We start from the raw sequence: 21,717 nt of genomic DNA, 5'->3' as shown, positions 1-21,717 counted from the left end.
GTAACTCCGCCTCAGAACAAGCGCCGTGACATGCTGGACGGTACCACGGGAGGTATAGATATGGCTGTACTGCGTTGAATAGTCAACAATGATACCGCTGGAGCGATTCAGGCATGGCGAACAATCATTCTATCTTTCCTCGCATTTGTGCTTCTTGGACTTCCAGAGCCTTCATTTTGTCGGCAATTTTCTCGTAGCAACCATTGCTGCCAATATCTTTGCACAGCAGCACCTGCACGCTGCAGGTGGCGGCCTATTGCTCGGTACGACCATCTAGCTTCACGCAACCCTACAATGCGACCACGTTCGAAGTCGCTTAGTTGTCTATAAGGTCTTCGATATCGTCGTAATAGCATTTTAGTTGTTTCTTTACGGAATTACAATGGCAGCACCAAAAAAAAAAAAAAAAAAAAAATTCCGCCTCTGTTACTGGTTTTATATTTTGGGAATTGCGCACTAGAAATACGCGCTATCACCGCAATTCCTGTTCATTTGCCTTGAAACTTTGATCATTTGCATGTTCGATCAAGATGTTTTTGAATATTAAATTTCGTCACTATCGCAAAAGTCCTTCTTGGTGCTTCGAATTTTTTGCAAAAGCGTTGTATATATATATACTTGTGAATGTGTTGGCCCCCACTTAAATATATACGTATATAATGCACTATAATATTACTTTTTTGGACTCAAATTTATCTCTGTGTTCTACTATATGGCTATGGCCCCCTTCATTTTATATACTATTTTATATAAATTTTGACGGCATTTTAGATATGTATATGTAATACATCCATATAAACATATGCGCTTTTGTACGTGTGTACACGTATATGCATATCTGCATATATATATAAAAGGATACGCGAAATGTACTATTATATGAATACGATTGATCTATGAATACGATTGATCGTTAGAACCGTTAACCTGTACGAGTGCACGAAGGCCTTAACGATCACCTTCGGTTTAATATTATTTTATTTCAGTAACATTTATAATTGATATTATTTTAAATACATTTAATTTATAATATAAGCAACTATTATTAATTAATCATACTGAAAATTATAAAAATCAAATGACATTTATCAACATTCTCAGTTACTGTTCTAATTAGTAAACGATGTTTCTAAAGCTGTATATTACATACCTAGTGCGGAATCGTTGACTTTATAAATTTATTTTTTTATAATTCTAGATATATTACTTTAACACTTTTCATTTGACAGAAGTTTTTCCTTAAAATACTTACTGTGGAAACCAGCAGCCGTAAGTTAGCTTTGCTTTATGTAAAGAATTTGTTCGTTGAAATTAAATGATATTTAACAATTATATTTAAAATTCTTGTCCGTTTTTAAGTTATATACCAATACATATACAATCCTATTTCAAACAATTTATGGATTATATAGATTTTCAAAAAGAATACTAAACTACGATCATTAGGTATCAAGTATATGGGCTAATCTGCTATTTTGAATTACTCAGTTTCATAATCAAAGGCAGATACTTTACTTTTTGTGAAATTATTAAAATAATCCTAACTGAAAATAGGGAAAGCTTGCATATGTGAGATGCACTGCATAATATTTCTTCAAAAGCGTTCGTTTTCTTTCTAAGAACATCAGAGCTGCGAAGCAGGAACAAAACTACGAAAACTCAACTCTATTCATACATCCAGATCTTTACCTAACAACACTTGGCCCATGTTTCCATTGTCGGGCACAAAATGTCACTAAAATGTGTCCACTCGCTTTATGTTCATGTCAACCCTTTCCGTTCACTACACTTTTATGCTATCACGTCAAAGTCTTCCATATGGTGCTTCAGTGGATTTCTTTCTTTTGTGATCTTTATTTCTCTTTGAGCAAGCAAGCAAAGAATTTCTTTTGGTCAGAGAAAGCAGGTTGCTTTTGCTAACTTATTTTGTCCTCACAAATACAATTAAATACAGATTTCTTTGAGAGCTGTGTGGTTATTTCAAGTGGTTACGCACTTGAGACATAATGGTACTGTTGTTAGAATCCTAGAATCTCGCTACTCAGCATAAGGGTACATTTATAAAAGCGGAATTATGAGGAATTTGTTTATTCAATGCTATTCAGAAATCTTCTATTACAACACAGTAGTTCCTTAGCTTACGCGATTTTTAATACTGAGGTTTAGATCGTATGAGTTTCGAAAGTGCTAAATACTCAGGCGAATGAACAGCTTTATTCAAAAAAATGATAATTAAATATATTTTTAACTAAAGGAAAATTAAGAAAAACGAAAATAAAAAAAATCTGAAAGCTTCCAGGTTTTATATTATGTCTAAACAAGCATTTTTTTTTTCATTTACAGACACATAAATTTGGGCTCATGCCACATCAAGCTAAAAATATTTAGAAACGGCATATCTTTAAAATTTCCGATAACCATTCTCACGCAGTTAAGATAAAAATGTTTTATTCCTTACCGTGTTGCCACTCCTCACTTTAGACGGTGGTTATATATCTTTCTATTTATAGTAGCTCACATTTGTTTTCGGACACTTGTTTTTCCAGTTTTGTTTCCAAATATCAGTTACTAACAAAATGACTTTCCCGAAAAGCAGGTTTTAAAACTAGATGGTCAATTAAACACGTAATATTTTTTTTTACATATACTATTGGCCATCTAGTTTAAAACCTGCTTGTTTTGAAAGAAGTAACAAAAAGTTTTTGTTAATAATAACAATAATAATAATAACAATTTATTCAAAAAGTTCTCAAAATGAACTCACATAATTACTCGGACATTTTAAACAAACAGTTTCTGTTTAATAAAAGTCTGGTTGGACACCACATGACTTCCTTATGCGGCCTATAAATTACGTACATTTTTCCTCCACTTCATTTAAACTTAATTTTCTCGAATTTTATTAGACATATACTGCTCATTCAATCGATTCAGTTCTAGCTTTTGGAAAGGCAAAAATACGTAAAAGCTTAAAACATCATCATGAAAAATTGAAAAATACAGAACAACCTAAAACACCAAATACAGTTAAAAAAAGTTCAAAAACTTTTTCTTTTTTTTTCCAATTAAAATTAGAGTTTTTACCCCAAAACAAGCAATTCAGCCAATGGCCAGGAAGACAGATTTTTCGGTGCACAAAATTCAAAGTTTACATTTGGTCCCACTCGGCAAAAAGACACTGAAGTTGGTGTACAAATTAACTTAATTCACTGTTTTACTAAGAGTTTCAAATGTAAATGAACTGCGGCCTCGTTAGGCTTAACACCACTTAAACTTTTAAACTGTTGATAATTTTCAGACAGGAAGACAGATTTTTCGGTGCACAAAATTCAAAGTTTACATTTGGTCCCACTCGGCAAAAAGACACTGAAGTTGGTGTACAAATTAACTTAATTCACTGTTTTACTAAGAGTTTCAAATGTAAATGAACTGCGGCCTCGTTAGGCTTAACACCACTTAAACTTTTAAACTGTTGATAATTCTACAACTATTCCATGCAGATTAACTAAAAGCATAAAACCTTAATCCGGAACATAAGAACAACTTAGTTCAATCACTTTTAAAGCAAAAAATGCACAATTTACAAACTTATAAAAAAAAAAAAAAAAAAAAAAAAAAAACTCACCAAGCCAGGCAAGAGAGTGGCTATATATATATATATAATTTCCCATATACAAAATTTCAACGTTCTAAGATTACTCTTTTGTGAGTTAAGTGAGATGCCTACATAGATTTTTTCGTAAAGTCTGCACTAGGTACATACGTACATCGAACGGAAGTCACGAAAAAATCTCTTCTGAATCCTTTTTAAATCCCTTTAACAATACTTTTTTTTGAAAAAACAGTCCTTTATTCTGTCCGTAGGTGCATATGGCACCCAAAAACATCGTTGAAATGGATTCGGGAGCGGTCAAAATGGATATTTTCGTTGAAAAATGATACCCGAAATTTCGAAAGTTTATGACTACTACCAACAATTGCGAAAATAAAGGCCAGGTAAGGACTTTTAAGCTAGGTAACGGTGTGAGTATGCATATATATATATATATATATATATATATATATACGTTTGGGTGCGGCTAGGGTGGGGAACTGCAACAAAAATGGGAGGTGCACATATGGATGTTGTAGCAGTCCCATAAACAAAATTTAAAAGTTCTACGCTTAAAAATGGTTTTTCAGGTACGCGAGATACATACGTACGCACGAAAAAAAAATCTTTCTGAATCTATTTTAAATCCACTTTACAACCCGTTTTGAAAAAATGAGTCCTTTGTTCTGTCTTTTCCTGCAGAATCTTGTACAGGTGCCACGCAAAAAAAAAAAAAAAAAAAAAAAAAAAATCATTCAAATAAACTCGAGAGCAGTCAAAATGGATATTTTCGTTAAAATACGATACCTGAAATTTTTTGCGATTACAATATTTCCTTTATTTCGTACAAGGAAGTAAAATGTGAAAATAACGGTGCGTACAATTATTTCATTGGATATTCTGTCTTAAAATTATGCTTTTTATGGACTTTGGAACGGATTTAACTAATATTTTGGTGTGAGAATATTGCTTTATTCTATTCCTACGTCAGAATTGCTTTTAGTAGAGCTTTCGAAGGGATATCATATTTTCTTATTCTTTTTTTCAATTGATTCTTTGCATGTTCGACTGGATTTAAGTTTGGAGAATATTTAGGTGTTTTGGCACTTTCAAGGCACTTTGATAATAACCACAAGCGAATATTTAGGGCTGTATGTTTAGGGTGGTTATCTTGGTAGATCTTGAATTATTTTGCATTCCAAGTTGTCTTCCAGATATTTTCAGGTTCTCATTAAAAATATTTACATATCCATTTCATCATTTACTCCGAGGTGGACTCATCGATTTGAAAAGTATCATTAATAGCTTTGACCGGTTTCAATAATTCAAATAACATCAAAAGGTCAAGATAATTTAAGTACTCAAATAACTGTATAAAACATGTCTATGTAAATTAAAAATAATTATAGCTAAACAGGCAAAAGAAATTGAGCGAAAAGAAATGCCTAAAGTAATGATATTGGAATGTTAAAATTAAAACAAAAATATTTTGAAATTGTTAAAAGTATAAAAATTTAAAAAATTTAAAAATCAAAATGGGATTGCCTGTAAAAAAATCGCAAAGCAAACTTTTAATAAAGAATGAAAGTGAATAATAAATATAAAATTTTAATAAAGAATAAAATGGAAATAAAAATACGCATGGAAAAGCTAACTTTTATTTTGTCAAGAGGAGGCCAGACATTGAATGACAACAGTTCTTTTCCTGCAGAATCTTGTTTACTTCTGTACACTTAAAAATTAACGAAAGTACCAAATAAATAAGCAAATGAATATATGATTTTTAGTAACTCCAAAAATTAAAAGAGCTTCCTCTACAAAAAAAAAAAAAAAAAAAAAAAAAAAAAAAGAAAAGAAAAGAAAAAAAAAAAAAAAGGCTCTGTATCTCAATTTTTATAAAAATGTTATGTAAATTTTAAAAATATATGTAAAAGCTACAAGGTATACAGACAATCTGGACTTTGAATTATTAATTTATTTTAACAAAATTAACAAACTAACTGTTGAATTATTTTCAAGTGGACTGTAATATAAATTTAACCCTTTCCGGCACGCTCCCTTTCCATTTTTTTTTTTGGGGGGGCCCATCAGCGGCCTAGCGGTAAAGTCGCTGAACACTGGTAGTTCGGTCCGAGGTTCGAATCCCGCGAACGGTCTGTCTGCATGGGCGTTTTCGTGGTTTTCCCCATGTCTAACGTGTATACGAGCCAGTTCCCTTAGAAAGTCCTCCACGAAGGCATCCGTCCCCTTAGCAGATAGCCCTAGTGCGCTTTGCCTTAATTAAATACGCCACACCACCACAACACCTTTCCGTTTTGATCAAAAAAGTCGGAGTTTTGATTTAAAAAAAAAAAAAAAAAAGGTCGGCAGTCTAATTAGGTCTAGAGTAAAATTAAGATTACACAAGTAAAATTTTGTACATGTTTTTACAACGTCCTTGACATTGCTGAACTCAATGCTTGGATTATATTCAAAGAATCCTTGGGCACCTCTATTTCCCGTCGAGAATTTATTCTTGCACTCATGGAAGAACTGCGAGTTGGTGCACTACGCAACAGATGCCCACAATTGCTCAAATACAGACACTTAAAGGAAAGAAATGTGCATTTTAAAGTTGCAAGGGACAAAACAAGACTGTTGTCAGCTGTGAGGGATGCCAGAAACCAATTTGTGGTAAATGTGTTGCTGTCACTGTCAAGCGTTCATATTGTATCACCTGCGGTAATGTATAACAAACTTTGGAAAACATTGCGTGTTTATTCCCAATTTATGTTTTTTGTAATTGTTTGCATATGTTCTATTTTCCTCTTTTTGCATTTGTATCTTTTGTTTGTTTTTCAAAGATTTTGTTCTTGTTTTTGTAATCTTATGTTGAAAGATATGTGCTAATTTGCGCTAATTGCACGAAAAAAAATTCTAAAGTATAAAAAATAAATAAAAACCTCTAAAAACTCTTTTATGTAGTCATTTCAGCATCATTTACTGTGTTTCTACTTACATCTCTTCTTTGCCTAAGGACAAAATGATGCCAAATATCAAATGTATATATAACAGGACTTAAATGGATTATGGAACATATAATCCAAAAAGAAGAAGAGTTCATTGTATAATTCATCTGTATATCCATACTATCCATCTGTATAACGAGTTATGTATGAGTACATATGTGCTTATACATAACTCAATATACAGACGTTTAAAGAGTTATAAAGATAATACATAACTCGTTACACAGTTGTTTCACATACATCTCTACAAACGATGTATGTGAAACATCATATGTAGAGATTCTTCTTTACATCTGTAAATATTGTACATAATGTACATATTTTCTTTCATCATTGTTTGTATCCTTATATTTGGCTTAATAAAGGAAGAGTGGGTCCACGAACGATGTTGACGAGGTCGACAAATCTTCCAGTGAGAGAGTTTTCTATGTCCGTCATGCCTTCAGCCTTAACAGGCCGCATGGTACTGGTGTATGCCCGGTATTCCGTTTTGGCTATCTTCAGGCAATGGGTTCAAAATTGTATCCCTCGCAATGTTCTTATGTGAACAAGGCTTATTATCAAAATTTTAGTTAGTTAGTTAGTTATTCTCTCTAAGCAACAATAAATTCGTAAATAATTCTTTTCTTGCTAAATCAAGAAACAAAAACTTTAGGCATACGTATGATGTCATGATTTAAATTTAATGTAAAACAACAATTTCTCAGTATCAATAAAAGAATTAACGGGGTAATAACACACCATGTCAGTTATCTTAATCTGAAACAAAAAAAAAAAAAAAAAAAATTACCAACAGCAGCCATTTATTTAAAATGCTGACATTAATGAACAATTTTCAACATACAATGATCTCACATGTAATTGCATGCTTTCTTGAATGCCAGAACATGACATTATATAATAAAAATATGTTTGAAGTTTGGCAATGCTTTTTTTATTTCATATTTTGTAAAACTTACAAATTTTTTATTTAACTCTACAATCTGAAAGTGAGCAGTGGCAACAATTTTCTTAATAAAACATTTTTGTTTCGAATGCACGAGACTGTTGCAACTCGCAAAAAAACAAGTGCGAAATTTAGTGTTTTCAGAGTTTCTAATTAATGTTTCGGCTGCTTAAATTCGAAATGGCTTCCCACGAATTTTTAGAATCAGAAGCAATATATTTAATGTGTGACAATGCTATTTTTATATTTTGTAAAACTTAGAAACTTTTTATTAACATACTCTACAATTTGAAAGCGATCAGTGGCAACACTTCTCGAAATAAAGCAGACTTTTATCTCCAGCATGTGAGACTGTTGCCACTCGGAAAAATAAAGGCAAAAATTAGCGTTTTTCAGAGTTGTCAATTAATATCTCTGTTAAAGTCGTAGGAAGATGAGAATAGTCAAAATGGCTTCCCATGAATTTTTGGAATCCGAGGGTACCTCGCTCGGTATTCAACTCCCCGCCGCTCTGGAGAAGATAATGCCACAATCAAACAGACTGACATTCACAGACTTTAATAGTACAGATTATGTGCAGGCAAAACCACAAAAACACTGAGCTCGGTTGACTACCAAATTTTTGTAGCTGCATTAATTGGTAAGCTGTCAGTGGAACTGAGAAAATTAATTGGTTATGACAAAGTAAACAAGTGCTACCTTTTTAGAGAACTTTCTATGAGGCTCATATTTATAAACACATAAGGAAAACTAAAAATGCCATGCAATGAGACATTTTGCAGGAAGCTGAACCAGAACAAACTTTGAGTATTCTTATACCCTTGGCAACTGGTGGGCACTGAACCCCCGAAAAAAGCTTTCACCATACAGTGGTTATTAACAGAGAATTGTAGATTAGCATCGGTGATGAATGGCACCATATTGCAAAGATTAACAGCATATTTTTGAAAAACATATCTTGCATAAACACTAAAACTATAAAACAAATGTATCTTAGGACTAATAATTGCATACTATGAAAAGTTTGATTTGGTTTATTTCATTATGGCAAAGCAAGCAAGGACTATGGCAGTGATGCCTTTGTGGAGGATTTTCCAACAGAAACTGACTCATATCCATACTACATAAGGGGAACACCACAAAAAAGCCTATGCAGCCAGTCCATTTGCTTGGAATTTAACTCAAGTTGAAAATTTTTAAAAGAATATTTTATTTTCATTCTTAATGCAGACAAATAAGATACATGGAACATATTGCCTCTGTTCAAGACCTTACAAACTTCATGAATATATAAAACTTTAATGAAAAATAGGTAACTAGAAAACCAAGCAAAAATATCTAATTGACAAGACAAATGTTTCAGAGTTCCCAAATACAATACTTGTTTTCATGTACTAAAGCTATATCAAAAGCAAATCCCCTCTTTTTTTAATCTTTTACAAATTTAGAATTAAAGAGGCAATAACAGTGGCAAGAATTTTACTTATATTTATTTCTATTGCATACATTAAAATAACAAAATGCATTAATTCATTAAAAAGAAGAAATAAATTTCACCAAAGACATTTAATTAAAAAAAAGTTTATTGCATTCATTCACACACTTTTTCTACAAAGCTCTATGACAAGATAGGAATATCAGCAGAATAGACTTTTATCACATACACACTTTGGACAAATAAAGTGTTAGAGCTATGAGCTGCAAATCTTAAAATTGAATAATCGCTGACACAAATCTTCCAATAAATACAATGCATTATTGCTGTAGTACAGAGTATAGCTTAAAAACAATACATGAAGATATTTAAAATTTCACAAATCATGAAAATTACAATCTACATCTCTAAAACTTATGAAAAAGAACTATTATATACTATATAAATCTATTCAGGATAAAAATGTCTGTATAAGCATATAAGCATTAACACAAGTGATACAAATTTCCAGTTTTCTGTGGCACTGAAATTTTAGTTTCTGGAACCAGAGAAACCAGTGTCAATATGTTATAAGGTTAAAACGCACAAAATCTGCAATAATCAGTCTTTTTTGTTCCCAAAATTTACACATTTCAAATTAAGGAAAGCTAAAATATATAAACTGATATTCAGTGTCAAAAAGAGTTTGATTTCCAAACATAGAATTGCAGTGAAACGTATGTTATACAGCTGTGTAGCAAATACTCTTTAGTTACATAAAAAGGACTTTACATGTGAATGACAGCTTGGCTAAAACAAATTGATCCTAATGCAAAAATAACTAACTCTAAAATTTTTAATTTAATAAATTTATCACAAATGTTTTAAAAACACAGGAGAAAATGCATTTGGAGATCACAAAATCTTGAGCATTTTAACCAGATATACATTCATAAACACAAGCTACACAAGACAATAAACAGAATCCCTTGAAATAAGCAAGAAGATTCATAAAATAAATAGAATATTATACATCAGATCTTTGTTGGAAAATGCAACATCTAAAAGAAAGGAAGTTCTTTGCAATGATTCAAGTAAGCACACTTCATTCAGTTATCACAATCATTTTTTTTACACACATTTCCCAGAATTGCGAGTCACACATAAGCACATGTGTTATGTTTGCTGCTCACTTTCAGTTTTCAGAAATTCTTCAAAATTAGCTCCTACATCAGTCAAACTGCTACTAGAAGAATTTGGAGATGAGGGAATTTGGGCCGGACATTCGAAATGCACACAGTGAAATACCTGTGAAGAAAATTTTATATCACAATACTTCATACTTATAGATTTATACACATGTAGTCACATATAAATTTCTAACAAATAAATTGCCTTATGTATATAATTAAGTTTAAAGAATATATTTCTGTAAGATGCTGATACACTTTACATAATAAATCTGAAATCAAAGTGTAAAATTATAGCTCAAATAAATATGATCTTAATTACGATTGTTTAAATTCTTTTTCTATGCTTTTCACACCTGTATTACGTAAAAGAAAATCTGTTCCATAACAGCACTAAGCAACCAGCATATTTTTGAATTTCAAAGGAATACACTGTGCTATTTAATTAAATTAATTTTTAAGTATATATGTTACTGAATAAGACCAAAGTTACCCACTCTGTAAAATGGTTTCACTACTTGTAACTTTTGTTAGGCACATGAACTAAAATCAGAATATGCAATAATTTAACTGTTTTGGCCATTCGTTGACCAGTTCTAGACTTGGCCACAGATACTAGTCAAATTTAAAAGTTATATTGCTTTAAAGGTTTTCACAAAACATATTCTTAGTGAATGAAAAGTATGTATGTTACTAAATTAATTTTAAAAGTTACATTTTTAAGATCAGTTAAAGCATTATTACATAATTCAAAATATTTATGACAATTTTCTCGGGCCAAAAAATAAGATAAAAATGACTTTTAAAACAAAAAAACAGAAATTTGTTTCTCAAAGGTTGATAAACAGATGATGTTCATAATGTTATGATCTCTTTCAAGAAGATAAATGTATTTAATGGAATTTCCCAAAATACATTAAGCATTGCAATACATTATGATATCACATAGTTATGATTTATTTGCTTTGGCAAGTGTTGCCACTACAACAAATGTATTATCCCATCACTGGTGAATTTCCTCCCACAGCCCACTGCTAATCGACCACTTTGATGATTACTACAACCTGAACATAAGCTGATCCTCAGAAACCAAAAGCCATAAGGTAACCAATTGCTTAGTTAATTAAACAGATAAAATATTTTTGGAATTCCTAATCAAAATTTTTCTATAACATTAATAAAGACAGCATTCTGAAATTATTTAATTTTGTGTTTAAACAGAAAATAATTACAAAACATCAATTAATTTCTTTAATTATAATGTTATAAATAACTCTTAAAAGTTTTCTAAAAAATACATTTTTTAACTATGTATTCACATATACATTAACCTTTATTTTTGTTTTAAAAAATAAAATAATTCAGCAGTTCAGTGAATAAACAGATCTCAAGTATGCAATATTACAAAGCAGAATCTTATTATATGAGCCGCTTGTGTAGCCAGCTGTCTATGAGTACAGCTACTGTAATTTCGTAAAAAATATTTCATATTTCTACATAGACATCTCATAACTTAAATGCATTTTTATTAAAATCAATCAAATTAACAAGTAAAAAAATATTAAGAATTGCATTTATTGCTTTCAAATCATTTAGTTTGTTAATGATTAAACAGACACATAAATTAAATCTGAAAGTTAAATATTTTATGCTTTAATAAATACTCACTAGTGCAGGAATGATAAAAGTATTTTATTTTAGGCAATGGCAATTCATTGCTTTTAAATAGCAATTTTTTTTTATTAAAACTGAAAATGAATACCTTACATTTTGCCAATTGCAGCAGTCTGATGCAATGGAGATAAAAATGCTTTATTTTGAACAGTGTTGCCACTGCTTGCTTTCACACCATTGACATTATTTATCAGAAATTCATCAAATTTGCACAAAATATGCAATAAACAAATAATTCAACATTCCTGTTTCAAGGTGAAAATGTTCAGGTGCAAGACAACATGTTCAAAATTTGGTGGATCTAGACACTGCCAATTTTCCACAATACAACATACAAACATACAAAACAGAACACACATATTCTTTATTATTTAATAATACAAAATGACAAACAAGAGTAATACCATTAATTAGTGCAACAAATACAAGGAATTACAAGGCAAACAAAATTTGAATTTTTTGTCTAATGCCTAAAAAAGAGGACAAAAGGACTAACTTCTTAAAACTGTTTTCGTAATTAATTTTATCACATTTAACTCTAAAATAAAATGCGTACTATTGTTATTCATAAATTAATTACAATAACTTCCTATTCATTAAAAAGTAGAAAATTCATTCTTCATTTTGAATAGTAACGAGAATCAATTGTTTTGGCTATTTTTATTAGAAGATTCTTCAAGGTTTATCAATTTAAGTTTATTATTAAGAAAATCTATTTAGAAACAATAATCAGACTAAAGAAATTTATAACTGACGGTTTAATGTCAGATTTATTACATTAAATGTATTGATACAACATACATAACAATAGCACAGTACTGATAGGCAAAAAGTATTTGATCACTTTAGTAAGAGAAAATGCTTTGCATATCGCTATTTTGATAATTAAAACTTCTCAGAGATACTCAGATGTTACTTTACAGTGTGATACAATTGGGCATAGACCTAACTATAGTCACATAAGACTTGCTCAAATGATGGTTAATACTTCACCTTGATAGCTTTTTTTAAACTTTTACACAAAAGCTATTAATATTTATACTAAAAAATTTATTGTAAAAAATATCTTAAGATAACGAGAACATTCAGTATATAATTTTATGATAAAGCAGAATTATTTTTTCTCAACTGATTTAATGTGCATTTTGTAGCTGGCAGGGAGAAATGTCTTCTCAGTTACAAGTCATATCAAAATGAGCATGGATATGTTATAAGTCAGCTAATTTATATTCCTATTCTAAACAGCTACCAATCAGCATTATTACATCACTGAAAATTACACACCAAGTATTTTGCTACTGGACATATATCCATCAACATTATAACTAACCACACAGAAAAGATTTTAATAAGTATTTAAAATACACATTTATTTCCTTTCTATACAGTTGTTATAGTTTCTATACAGTTATATAACTCCCAAAACAGCACTGACACAATTTTATAAACTTTTCCCAAATGCCCCCAGTTCATAAACTGTAACTCTTAAACCGGCATTATAAAAGACAGATGTGTTGCATAGAAATTCAAAACAAACCACAGCAGATTTATCCCCCAAATCAAGCTAAGTTAATATTTTAAAAGTACCACTATTATACTAATTAATTTTTTTAAAGCTTTGATTCGGTCATAAGACATGTGTTAAGGCAGAAATGAAGTGCCGCCATGATCGAATGAATATTGTTTAACTAGAGTGATCTGGCAACCACGAGTAGAAAACGAAGAATGTGGAAGGCTAGCGGCCATTGATTGAGGGTGTGCTAGTAGTTTGAGTTGGTAAGTGTATGTGTGCGGATGGCAAGCGTGTCCATACAAGTAAGACTATGTAAGTGCTCTTGTGTTTAATATCTGTTAACAGAAGTAAAGTAAGATAAAAGAAATCTACAGTCTGTTGAATTTAGTGTTTGAATTTCATGAATAATTGTGTGAGTAACTTCTATTCTTGAACATCATGTATAAAAATAATGTATTTCAAGATATTCTATGTTTAATTTCACAGTAAAATATTTAGTTCTAATATTTATTTAATCCATTTTCTCATAAAAAAAAAAAAAAAAAAAACCTTATATTTAAAACACCTTTCCTGCTTTTTCTCCTTCTCAGCCCTAAAGCAAGGAATAATACTACAATTTGGCTTTTATGGTGCATAGGTAGATGATTTAAAAAAAAAAAAAAAAAAAAAAAAATATGTTACCTGCTTTAGGCAGCTATACATTGAAAACTAACTGAAATTTGAATAGCTGGTGTTATGCAAGTTTTGAGTTGTGCACAAGCCTATAAGTGATTTGCAAATGACGTAAGCAGCAATTTGACAAGATAAGGAGTGCTGCTCATGGTATCAGTAATAGTAAAAAAAAAAAAAAAAAAAAAAAAAAAAAAAAAAAAAAAAAACAGTATGAGTATGAATCTAAGCACATTTGATTGGGGTTTGACGAATGGCTCATTCCATTTCAAAAGTAATGCAGACACTTGGATTTTCATGCACTACTGTGTCAAGCATGTACCATCAGTACATCGATTCCAGTAAAACCATCCCTGCAATCATCAGCTGTTGCAGACAACAGCCTGTCGATAACCAGGGTCATTGTCAGACAGTTCACATTGTAACAGCGGATAGGCAGGCAACAGATCACCTGTCAACTTAACACTGGTGCACAGCAACATGTAAGCTGCCACATCATACAAACCCACCTGGTCTCTATGGAGCATCCTACGAGAGTCCCTCTGCTGACTGCACAAAATGCGCCACAATGATTAGCATGGGCATGGGAACATTGCCAATGGACCATTGGAGATGTGGAAAAATGTTGCCTGTAGTGATGAGTTGAGATTCACTTTGGTACATAGCGATGGCAAAATATGTGTATGGTGTAAACTATTGGGTTGGCAACTAAGTGATTGCAGATTTCACTCATAGATGGCTTCAGTTGAATTTTTAGGGTTGCAGACGTAGTACAAATGTAAAACACATTTTGTTATTTGATAGTTGGCAATTCAGCTGTCAATCAGTAAAAAAAGCTTTTTGATCGGTTGCGCAGTTTTCGTTTGGCGTTCGTTGAAAAATGGAAAATCAAAAGGAACATTTTCGTGATATTTTGCTTTTTTATTTTCGCAAAGGGAAAAACGCATCGAAAGCTCATAAAAAGTTATGTGCTGTTTATGGTGACGAAGCCTTAAAAGAACGGCAGTGTCAAAATTGGTTTGCCAAATTTTGTTCTGGTGATTTTTCACTCAAAGATGAAAATCGCTTTGATCGTCCAGTTGAAGTTGATGACGACCTAATCAAACCAATAATCGATTCGGATCGTCACAGTACAACACATGAGATTGCAAAGAAGCTTCATGTATCACATACATGCATTGAAAATCATTTAAAACAACTTGGCTATGTTCAAAAACTCGATACATGGGTTCCTCACGAACTGAAAGAAACGCATTTAACATAACGCATTAACAGCTGCGATTTGCTAAAGAAACATAATGAAAATGATCCATTTTTAAAACGACTGATAACTGGCGATGAAAAATGGGTTGTTTACAACAATATCAAGTGGAAAAGATCGTGGAGCAGACCAGGTGAACCAACTCAAATAACACCAAAAGCTGATATTCATCAAAAGAAGGTTTTGTGAAGATATTCATCAAAGAAGTTTGGTGGGATTACAAAGGAATTGTCTACTTTGAACTCTTAGCACCCAACCGAACGATCAATTCTGATGTCTACATCGAACAACTAACGAAATTAAACACTGACAAATCAAAAAGGTGTTGTATTTCATCATGACAATGCAAGGCCACACACACCTTTGGTCACTCGGCGAAAATTATTGGAGCTTGGTTGGGATGTTTTGCCACATCTACCATATAGTCCTGACCTTGCACCATTTGATTACTTTTTGTTTCGATCTTTACAAAACTCCTTGTTGAGATATTTGTAATCGCATTCTTACTGGTTAAAAAGAAGTATAGCTTTCTGTCAAGTCCGATACATTCATTAGCTTTCTGCCAGGTCCGAGTTATTCTGAAACTTAATCCCATTCTGTATGTTTCTTTTGATTGGTTATTTATTGTGTCTTGTTTATGATTTGTTAAACCATGATCTGTTATAAAGTTATATATATGACCTCTGTAACCGCTTATCGCTGCTTAGAATTATTCTGCTTGTACTTACTTATTTCTGCTAGTGCTTGTACTTACTTATTTCTGCTTGCATGTAACTGCGTGTATCTCTGCCTATCTCAGTAATAAATATTTGCTTTGTGAACCACGGCATTTTCTATGTTTAACAGCAGAGCGTGGTTCCTTCGAAAGTTAGAATTCGCTGATATATTCCCTAATTGAACCTTCAGTGTAATAATTTATCGTTCACGTGATTTTGATTTGGTGTATTGTAAATGATGGCTTTTCCGGAGGTGAAAGGGAAGCTTTTGGTGTAGCGCCATTGGACGGTGTTAATAACTTTACTGTATGGTGTCGAAGAGTTCGAGCAGTATTTACGGCAAGGGAATTGGATACATTTTTGGAAACAGAAGCAGTTGCGGACAGAGTTGCAGATGTTTTGAAATCAAAAAAGGCTTATGCCTTAATACTTGCGCTTCTAAGTGATAATGTTATTGCTTCTCTTCAACGTGAAGACACTGCATGTAAAATATGGAAGAAACTACAAGCTACATATAGCGCTAAAGGTGCAGTGAGTCAAATTTTAACGCGTAAGCGTCTAGCTACCATAAGGAAATCCAAGGATGTGTCAATGAGACAGCATATTGACAGCACAATGAACCTGGTGAGTAGTCTACGCGTCTCTGGCTCTGAAGTAAGTGACTTTGATATTATTATTTACATTTTAATGTCTTTGCCAAAGGAATATGAAAATATTAAGGCATCTCTAGAGAATCAGCCAAGCAGTAATTTGAGTTTAGATTTTGTCATAAGTAGACTTATTGATTGTGAATCTCTTATGTTTGATTATAAAAATGAAAATAAGTATATTAAACCAAATACAGATAACTCTGTTTTTATTAGTGCTCGTAAAGACTTGTTTTGTATTTATTGTAAAAGAAAAGGACATTCTGTTAAATTTTGTAGGAAAAAGAACTGCATCTGTCATAACTGTGGGAAAACTGGTCATTTCAAAAATGAATGTTTTGATAATTCTAAAAAGCAGGCAAATTCAAATAGTAATAAGTATGCATCCCCTGCAATATCTTTTATGGCTGGAAATCTTGTGCATGATCAATTTATTATTGATTCTGGTGCAACTTCTCATATGTCTTCTCACAAGGAATGGTTTACCTCAATAAAGCCTAAGACTGGAACTGTTAAGTGCGCGTTAAGGCGGTTTTAGAAATGGAAGGAATTGGTGATATTTGCGGTAAAACTAAGAATGGTGTTGAAATAATGTTAAAAGATGTTCTTTACGTTCCCAAATTAAACGGACAATTAATTTCTGTTAAAAATATTGAAGCAGCAGGTTTGAGTGTAATTTTTAAAAATAAAATAGTTTATATTGAAAACAAAAACAAGCCTTTTAGATTTGGATATTTGGACAAATGTGGACAATATTTTAGTGATTTTTCACCAAACCTATTTACAGTTTTAGCAGTAAAGAATGAAGATTTATGGCACAGAAGGTTAGGACACTGCTGTGATCAAAAATTAAAACTGATGAATCTTCCTGTAAAAGAATCCTTTTGTGAAGTATGTGTTCATGCCAAACAAAGTGCTTTGCCTATAGGAAAGGGTCCTCCCATAAAAGAATCCAAACCGCTTATAACTATATACACTGATATATGTGGTCCAATAGAACCTCAAACACTCCATGGGGAAAGGTATTTCATGACTATAATTGATGACTATTCGAGATTTATGGAAATCAGACTGCTCAAAAGAAAAAGTGACATTGCTGATGAACTCAAGCTATTCTTTAAATTGAATCCAACTGTTACAAAACTGCGCTGTGACAATGCGAAAGAATATGTCAGTGGAGAATTGCATGAAGTTGCTAAAAGAGCAGGTGTAAAAATAGATCCTGCACCTCCCTATACACCTTTTCTAAATGGTGTTGCTGAACGAGCAAATAGAACTGTACTGGAAAAGGCTAGAGTAATGATACTTGAGGCAAAATTACCAAAATTCCTTTGGGGGGAAGCAGTACTTACGGCTGCTTACATAAATAATCGACTCCCAAATAGTTCAACTGAAAATCGTGTTCCTTATTTTCTGAAGTATGGTGAAGATCCTGATTTAACAAACATGCGCATATTTGGCTGTGATGCTTATACTCTAGTGCCACCATCGCAAAGAAAGAAACTAGATGAAAAATCTGTCAGAATGATATTTGTAGGTTATTCCACAATGGCATATTGTTTAATGATTTCGGAAACAAGACACATCATTGTTTCCTGAAATGTTAAATTTAATGAAGAAAAGAAGAAAGTAGAAAATCAAAAATATATTACCGATAGTTCTGATTTGAGTGAAAATGACAATGATGACATTAAAAATGAAGACAAATCAATTTCAGACACTGATAACGGCAAATTAAATGCTGCAAATATGAAGGAGGAACAAAGAAAATCTTCAAGAGAAAAGAAACAGCCAGTTAGGTATCTTGATTCTGAGATTTACCAAGTAATGTTTGCACAAGACACTCTGACATTTGAAGATATTGTAAATCTGCCACAAGTAGAACAAGAACTATGGAAAAGAGCTATGGACGAGGAAATGAAATCTATGGAAGATAACGACGTCTGGGATCTACAAAGTTTACCCCCTGATAAAAGAGCTATTTCCTGCAAATGGGCACTACGAAAAAAACGAGATGGAACTTACAAAGCGAGGCTTCTTGCTCGTGGCTTTATGCAAAAGGAAGGCATAGATTATAGAGAAACATTTTCTCCAGTGATTAGTATGTGCTCTTTACGTTTAATCTTGGTAATTATCAATAATGAAGGTTTGCAAACTTTTACTTTAGATGTCAAGACAGCTTTCTTGAACGGTAAGTTAGATGAAACCATCTACATGGACCAGCCAAAAGGATATGATGATATGAGTGGTAAGAAATGTAAACTTAAAAAGAGTTTATGTGGTCTTAAACAGTCTCCTCGACAATGGTATCAGAATTTTCTTAATTTTGTTATTAAATTAGATTTTAAGCAATTGGACTCTGAACCATGTATTTTTATCAGAAATTTAAATTGTAAGAAAGTAATTATGGCTCTTTATGTAGATGACTTATTAATTGCAGGTTCAGATGTAAAAGAAACAAATATTATAATATCATTATCAAATGAATTTAAAATGTCAAAATCTGAAAGTGTTTCAGAATTTTTGGGTATTAGACTGAAATTTGAGCCTGGTTGTTTGTATTTAGATCAGAAACCATATATTGAAAAATTACTTGATAAATTTAAAATGTCTGATTGTAAAACAGCCCAAACTCCCATTGAACCAAAATCTACAGCAGCTGATTTTCAGAAAGGCCCATACAAAGAATTAATTGGATCTTTGCTTTACTTAGCATATATCACAAGGCCAGATATTATTTTTGCAGTAAATTGCTTAAGCCAACTGCAAGAGCATCCTATTGATGTTGCCTGGTGTGCTCTAAAAAGAATTCTTAGGTACTTGAAAAACACCTTAAATTTAAAATTGATATACAAAAAGGGTGATTTGCAAAGGGCAAACTTGTGTTTGTATGTAGATGCAGATTGGGGGGGGGGAGATACTCAAGATAGGAAATCAATTACTGATTACTTTATAATGTTTTCAAACTGTCCTATTATGTGGTGCTGTAACAAACAAAAGTGTATTGCACTTTCATCAACAGAAGCTGAAATAATTGCTTTATGTAAAGGTATTCAAGATGTTTTATGGATAAAAAATGTAGTAAATGAAATTTCCAGTGTTAAAAATATTTATATTTTTTAGGATAACCAGTCATGTATTAAAATTATTGTTAATGAAAACTTTTCACGTAGGTTGAAACATATAGATATAAAATTAAAGTTCACTTGTAAGACTGTTAAGGAAAATAATATTAGAATTGAATATGTACAGTTAGGTTTACAAATTGCAGATATGTTAACTAAGGCTTTGTCCAAAACAAAATTCTATGAACTGTTATCATTGAGCTGTTTAAAAATTGTGTAATTCTTTTATGTTTTGTATAATGTGCGATTAAGGGGGAGTGTTGAGATATTTGTAATCACATTCTTACTGATTAAAAGGAAGTATAGCTTTCTGTCAAGTCCGATACATTCATTAGTTTTCTGCCAGGTGCGAGAGTTATTCTGAAACTTAATCCCATTCTGTATGTTTCTTTTGATTGGTTATTTATTGTGTCTTGTTTATGATTTGTTAAACCATGATCTGTTATAAAGTTATATATATGACCTCTGTAACCGCTTATCACTGCTTAGTATTATTCTGCTTGTACTTACTTATTTCTGCTAGTGCTTGTACTTACTTATTTCTGCTTGCGTGTATCTCTGCATATCTCAGTAATAAATATTTGCTTTGCGAACCACGGCATTTTCTATGTTTAACACTCCTTGAATGGTAAAAATTTCAATAATGATGATGATGTCAAATCGTACCTGATTCAGTCTTTGGCTAATAAAAACCAGAAGTTTTATGAACGTGGGATTATAATGCTGCCTGAAAGATGGCAAAAGGTCTTTGATCAAAATGGGCAATACATTACAGAATAAAGTTATTTAGTTCCATGAAAAAATTGTCTTTGATTTTCTAAAAAAAATCTGCAATTACTTAGTTGCCAAACCCAATACATCCAGCATCCTTCCTGCTAGCAGAGGACTCTTCAAGCTGGTGGAGGAGACATTCTTGTCTGAGGAGTGTTCACATGGACTGAAATGTGACTCCTTGTACATGGGACATCTCTCACAAGTGAACATTACTGGGATATCCTTGATGACCATCTGGTCTCATACATTCATTTTGAACAGCCCACTACAGAGATATTCTTTTAACAAGAAAATGCACCAAAGCCATTGCTCTTGAATTGTATCAGAAAGGTTGGATGAGCCTTCCTCAGACCAGCAGATACTTTCCTGGCCATCAAGGTAACTTGACCTGAATCCGATTAAGCAGACCCGAGATGCAACTGAGAAGATTTGTTAAAGACTTCAACCACCACCAACATTGCACCTAATCTTTGTGAATTGTGGGAGGTTGCGCTGTCTTGTCAGCTCCATGTCAAGATGAATCACAGGTGCCATCAAGACGGAAGGTGGTGCTACATTCTACTAGACAGGTATTCAACTGCTCTTCAGAGTATCAATTCACTTCTAATGAATTTATTTACATGATTGCTAAATAACGCACATCATAATCCATGCAACTCACACTTAAATAAATTACATACATTTAGAAACAATTTTCATCACAAAATTTAAAAAAAAAAAAAAAAAAAAAAAAAAAAGAGTTTACCTCATTTGCAGTATTATGAGTTCCTACAATGCGTATGAAAACGACAGGTCTGGGTGGAAATATGATGGTTTGCCAACCACTAAAATAAAAATTATCACAAAGAGTTAAAATTAAAACCTTTTAACTTTACTATGACCATTCCAAAAAATTTATCATGATAATACAGTTTAAAAATTTCAGAGTGAGAGTAAATATATCAAGAAATGAGCTAATTAATCATTAAATTAATTCTTACGCATTTTATTACTTTATTTATTTATTTACTTATTCAAAGATAATTCAATGACAAAATATAATTCAAAATTTTAATAAACAGGTCTTTTTAAATAGCATAAATTTATAATGAAAGAAGTATAAATCTGGAATAGTAGAAAAGAATTTTAATATTAAAAGAATTGGCATAAAACAGGAAATTTTTTTTATACTTATGTATTATTGCAGCC

General features: G+C 31.9%; 1 protein-coding gene and 1 long non-coding RNA gene across 6 annotated transcripts in view; one reads left to right on the top strand and one right to left on the bottom strand.

Moving 5' to 3' along the window:
* The window catches only part of LOC146995871 (uncharacterized), a 116,091-nt gene extending 109,447 nt beyond the window's left edge, over positions 1-6,644 (top strand). The window contains exon 3 of the long non-coding RNA XR_015042849.1: positions 6,069-6,644. This is a non-coding gene — a long non-coding RNA (uncharacterized LOC146995871). The remainder of the gene's footprint in view (positions 1-6,068) is intronic.
* A 2,467-nt stretch (positions 6,645-9,111) lies between these two features.
* Positions 9,112-21,717, bottom strand: part of BTBD9 (BTB (POZ) domain containing 9) — a 66,946-nt gene continuing 54,340 nt past the window's right edge. For all 5 annotated transcript variants that reach the window (XM_035371156.2, XM_085821982.1, XM_035371157.2 and 2 more), the window contains 2 exons: positions 21,275-21,353; positions 9,112-10,268 (listed from right to left, as the gene is read on the bottom strand). In XM_035371156.2, the coding sequence (XP_035227047.1) occupies positions 10,137-10,268; positions 21,275-21,353 (211 nt within the window). In that variant the 3' untranslated portion in view covers positions 9,112-10,136. The remainder of the gene's footprint in view (positions 10,269-21,274; positions 21,354-21,717) is intronic.

Source organism: Stegodyphus dumicola, chromosome 8 (genome assembly GCF_044657685.1).
Source record: "Stegodyphus dumicola isolate Sdum_Otavi_A_Nest chromosome 8, ASM4465768v1".
Classification (NCBI taxonomy): Eukaryota; Metazoa; Arthropoda; class Arachnida; order Araneae; family Eresidae; genus Stegodyphus; species Stegodyphus dumicola.
The sequence above is the reverse complement of the archived record's forward strand: the minus strand, read 5'-3'. Positions and strand labels throughout refer to the sequence as shown.